The 5,438-nt window shown below is 39.6% G+C and overlaps 1 protein-coding gene across 1 annotated transcript; it reads left to right on the top strand.

Annotated features, from left to right (window-relative positions):
• The first annotated feature begins 724 nt into the window (after positions 1-724).
• On the top strand, positions 725-5,195 carry SLG1 (Tetratricopeptide repeat (TPR)-like superfamily protein). The gene has a single exon (XM_089051316.1). The coding sequence runs from the start codon at positions 996-998 to the stop codon at positions 3,660-3,662; it is 2,667 nt and encodes an 888-aa protein (XP_088907442.1). The 5' UTR covers positions 725-995; the 3' UTR covers positions 3,663-5,195.
• Positions 5,196-5,438: the final 243 nt, after the last annotated feature.

Genomic DNA, 5,438 nt, shown 5'->3' with positions numbered 1-5,438 from the left:
GGGGAGGAGAAGAAGGGATAAGAGGAAGGGAAAATATGGGAGAAAAAAAGGGGGAGATGAGGAGAGGAAGGGGAAGATGGGCGGAGGGGAGGAGGGGAAGTGGACACCTCCCCCTTAGCTTCCTTCCGGTTGGTTGTCGGCAAGGAGAGTGTTTTGGTTATTATTTGTCTACCTTTTTGAAAAGAGATTTTCTATTTAAACCCCACACTTCTCTTAGTTCACCCCATATTCTAAGTTCACCCCAACTTTTAATTTAAATTTTCACATTTTTTAAGAAAACCCCACTATCTTCCCAAACTACCCTTAAATACACCCCAAACTAAAAAAATAAAAACTAAAAGAGATTTTCTATTTAAATCCCACAATTTTCTTTGTTCTCAGCAAAAAAAAAAACACAAACAAATGAAACCCCAAATCTGAAATTTAATATTTCCTAGAGAAAGAAAACAACTTTACCTTTCTCAAGAACTGAATCGAATTCTAACACTTGGGTATTGTTGAGTTGAGAGAGAGAGAGAGAGAGTTTGAAAACAGGAAGTTGGAATGAGGTTTTGAAACTTAATATAAAGAGTAGTGGGGTGTGTGGAGGTGTGTGTATAGATGTACTAGGGTTAATTATTAAGTTGGATGACCTTTTTTGTCTTTTTACACAATAATAAAACTTACAAATGATTTAAGTATTGGGGTGAACAAAGAGGTGCTTTAAATAGAAAATCTCTTTTGAAAATATGAAAGACCGATTTAGGAGTAATTCGTATTTTAGGGAGTTTTTGATAATTTCCCCTTCCCTTTTCCTTTTGATCAACGAAGTGTAGTTTGGGCTATTTTCCGAAAAAGACAAATAGCACTCGTCACTGGCACAGCTGACCGCCAGCCAAACCAACCGAGGCCACCGCTAAAAACGAAAGACCTCATTTTTGTTGTTTTTTTATCTGAAGACTATTTTGAATGGAAAATCGTAAAGCTTGAAGTTAGTTTCACTCGTTTAGACTAGAATGCTGAAATTTTTTAACGTTTCCGACATAAATCAAAGATGCACGAGAGCTGTTTGTGGATATGCTTCAACCAGATTTCACAACATAATCAGGAGCTACAGCATACATGTCAGACGTAATGAAACGTTGTCTCTTCTCCTTCAAAGTTGTCAAAGTTCGTCTGGGTTTAAACCCAATTACCAAGTATTATCAGCCATTCTCAAATCCTGTGCTGCCCTCTTAGCCATCAACTTTGGGAAAGCTCTTCATGGTTATGTTGTCAAACAAGGCCATCTTTCCTGCCACTCTATCTCTAAAGCACTGCTTAACATGTATGCCAAATGTGCTGCATTGGGTGACTGCAAAACACTTTTTGGTCAAATGGGTTACTCGGATCCTGTCATTTGGAACATTGTCTTATCTGGGTTTTCTGCATCTCGAAATTATGATGCTGAGGTAATGAGGTTGTTTCATGAAATGCGTGTAGATGGGAAGGCTAAACCCACTTCTGTTACCATTGCTATCTTTCTACCTGTGTGTGCTCGGTTAGGGGATTTGCATGCAGGGAAGAGCGTGCACTCTTATGTGATGAAGTCTGGATTGGAAAAAGATGTCCTTGTTGGAAATGCTCTTATATCAATGTATTCAAAATGTGGGCTAGTTTCTGGTGATGCCTATGCTGTGTTTAATAGCATTACTGACAAAGATGTCGTTTCATGGAATGCAATAATTGCAGGGTTTGCAGAAAATAGTCTCATAAATGATGCATACAAGTTATTCAGTTGGATGCTCAAAGGACCAGTGGAACCAAATTATGCAACTATTGCAAATATTCTGGCCGTTTGTGCTTCTTTAGATAAAGACGTTGCCTACTGCTCTGGGAGAGAGATCCATTGTTATGTGCTGCGCCGGAATGAATTGGCAGCAGATGTTTCGGTGTGCAATGCTTTGGTAAGTTCCTATTTACAACTTGGACGAATGCAAGAAGCAGAATCCTTGTTCCACAGGATGAAATCAAGAGATTTGGTTTCATGGAATGCAATTATTGCAGGATATGCATCAAATGGTGAGTGGTCAAAAGCATTGGAGTTGTTTGGAAAATTACTCGCTCTGCAGATGATCAGGCCGGATTCTGTAAGTATAGTCAGCATTCTTCCTGCTTGTGCACATTTACAAAACTTGGAGGTGGGGAAAAAGATCCATGGGTACATTCTTCGACATCCTAGCCTATTTGAGGGAACAGCGGTTGGAAATGCCATGGTTAGTTTTTATTCAAAATGCTACAAAATAGAAGCAGCTTTCAAGACTTTTTCGATGATTTTGAGGAGAGATTTGATATCATGGAATACCATGCTAGTTGCCTTCGCAGAGATTGGGCATAGTACAGAGTTCCTCAACCTATTAGATGATATGCTAAGGGACGGCATGAGGCCTGACCATATAACCATCTTGACCATAATACAATTTTGTGCTTCAATTTTGAGAGTAGGAAAGGTTAAAGAAATTCATAGCTACTCAATTAGGGCTGGGTTTTTGTGTGATGATATTGAGCCTACTATTGCAAATGCAATCCTGGATGCATATGCCAAATGTGGTAACATGAAGTATGCATTCAACATTTTTCAGAGTTTATTGGGTAAAAGGAATTTGGTTACTTGCAATTCAATGATTTCAGCTTATGTGAATTGTGGGTCACGCGATGATGCATATATCATATTTAACAGCATGTCTGAAACAGATCTCACCACTTGGAATCTAATGGTTCGAGCTTATGCTGAAAATGATTGTCCTGCTCAAGCTCTCAGCCTGTTCCATGAGTTACAAGCTCATGGAATGAAGCCTGATGCGATGACCATTATGAGCCTCCTTCCTGTATCTGCTCAAATGGCCTCAGTCCACCTGCTGAGGCAGTGTCATGGATATGTGGTGAGAGCTTGTCTTGATGACTTGTGCTTGAAGGGAGCTCTGTTAGATATGTATGCAAAATGTGGTTCCATAGTATGTGCTTATAAGCTTTTTCAGTCAAGCCTGCACAAGGATCTGGTTATGTTTACAGCTATGGTTGGTGGGTTTGCCATGCATGGTAGGGGAGAAGAAGCACTGAAGGTCTTCTTTCATATGCTGGACTTGGGTGTGAAGCCAGATAATGTTATTATTACTGCTGTTTTATCAGCTTGCAGTCATGCTGGCCTGGTGAATGAAGGGTTGAAGATATTTTATTCAATAGAAGAGATTCATGGGGTCAAACCAACAATGGAACAGTATGCTTGTGTGGTGGATCTCCTTGCTAGAGGTGGACGAATTGAGGATGCATTTTCTTTTGTGTCGAGGATGCCTATTGAAGCTAATGCTAACGTATGGGGAACACTGCTGGGTGCTTGCAGGACTCATCATGAGGTGGAATTGGGCCGTGTTGTGGCAGATCATCTCTTTGAAATTGAAGCTAATAATATTGGGAACTATGTGGTGATGTCAAATCTATATGCAGCAGAAGCTAGATGGGATGGGGTCATGGAGGTAAGAAGGATGATGAGAACTAGAGACATAAAAAAGCCAGCAGGATGCAGCTGGATAGAGGTGGAGAGGAGGAAGAACCTTTTTATGGCTGGAGACTGGTCCCATCCAGAAAGAAGCATTATCTACAGTGCATTAAGTGCATTGGACCAACAAATGAAAGAGCCAGTTTAAACAGTACTTTGTCAATGCCTAGGTTTCTGAATGCAGAATCTTTCTGTTAGGTTGGCATTTAGATTCAGCATTCTACTTGACTGCTCCATACATGATACTTTTGTTCAGCGGTCAAACCCAATTTGTTATGCCAGTTTCATGCAAGCATATGGGGTGCTTTGCTGCTGCTTCAGAAAAATCTCAAATATTGGATAAGCGTGACTTTCATTTGACTGACAGCCTACTTGAGCCGAGCTGATCAGCTGGCATCACTTCATATGAACTAAAAACAAGTTAACTTATGTCATGTGGATGTGAGTTCATTGGTTTGTTCCTTGGTGGTAAATCTCACTAAGAGCTTACATGCAGCTCTCACTGAGTCTGGAACATGGGTATGATTCTTACATCTTTCATCTGCGTAGATTCTTTTCACCATTCCAATGGGAGAAGCATAGGGCGTGGCTTGTGTACTAATTCACCAGTAATTCCCATAATGGCCACATGCTTACAGAAAGAAGACACATGTTTAAGAATTCTTAGGCATGCATTTGAGGACTATCTCTCTGTTGAACACTACGCTGAGGTCAAGTTCGTACTACAGACATGCTCCCTAGAATGGCCGGCCTATGCCTAAGAGCGGAAGGCGTTTACCCAGCCAATATGTTCTTCAAGGCCCGCTGCCTGCCACCCAGAAAATACTCAACTGGCAAAGAAGACGCCAAACTTTCTTCCATGAGGAGTTTGAATTCAAATCATCATGATGTATCTAGAAGAAAATGGATCCTCTAAGGTCAGGAATGAAAACATTCTAAGGATTCTCTATACATGATCCCTGGATCTTTCGACCTAGGAATCCTTGTAGAATATGAAGCCTTCTTTTATGAGGCAAATGCTTGGTTGGAGTTTGTTTTGAATTTGTTCGAGTGGCTTCAAAGTGGGAATGTCAATACAAAATATGCTTCGAACTGGGAATGTCTCAGCACGCAAGCGAGTCCCCAGAGCCATACTTATAAGGACAAGCATTGTCCTACTTCTAATTCTGCAAGGATCATTGCCTCTTATTTGGGCGAAGGTTCCAATTGATACCAGCAAGGCTGCAGTATAAAACCTCTAACCTCCAACATATATTCTTGTAACTACTTTCTGGAAACCAAATATAGGAAATTTGTTATGGAAATCTTGTCTTTCTTGTATCAGGGAAAAAAAGGAAAAAAGAAGAAAGAACATTCCTTCACTTAAGTTGGAATAACAAGATATAATCAATTCAAAGAATACCCATGGAAGCAAGGGGCTTGTAACTCAAGTGGTTAACAAGCATTTACCCCTGCGCTTGACATCATAGGTTTGATTTCTCTCTCCCCCAATATCTTAACGAATATCCATCCAAGCTCAAGCACCTCCCTAGAATATCACATCTCTTGTCGAGGACATTTGGTATTTACTACAATTTGTTCCTCAGGTGTTGATCAAGCATATCTTTCTTGAAGCAAATATGGTCGATACTCTTGCCAAGAAGCAACATTTATATATTAATTCTTGCATTTGGTTTACTAATTTCCCTTTTAATGTTTTTATATAGATTACTGTTTGACTTGTTTGGTTTTCAGATCCTTCGAGGATCTTTGTAATTGTATTTTGTTTTTCACCAACAAAAAAAAAAAATCTCGGATGATGTTTTGCAAATCTCTAGAGAATTTTTTTACATGTACATCATTTACGCATTTTTAATGCAAATCGCATTGACATGACGTGTGATTTTTGTGTTGCACTTACGTTATTATATATCATAATAAAATT

Source organism: Prunus mume, linkage group LG4 (assembly GCF_029339155.1).
Source record: "Prunus mume cultivar Tortuosa linkage group LG4, ASM2933915v1, whole genome shotgun sequence".
Classification (NCBI taxonomy): Eukaryota; Viridiplantae; Streptophyta; class Magnoliopsida; order Rosales; family Rosaceae; genus Prunus; species Prunus mume.
The sequence above is the reverse complement of the archived record's forward strand: the minus strand, read 5'-3'. Positions and strand labels throughout refer to the sequence as shown.

Bases quoted from the DNA above. Each gene is read 5' to 3' on its own strand.
- SLG1 (XM_089051316.1), top strand. From the start codon at position 996: ATGCTGAAATTTTTTAACGTTTCCGACATAAATCAAAGATGCACGAGA.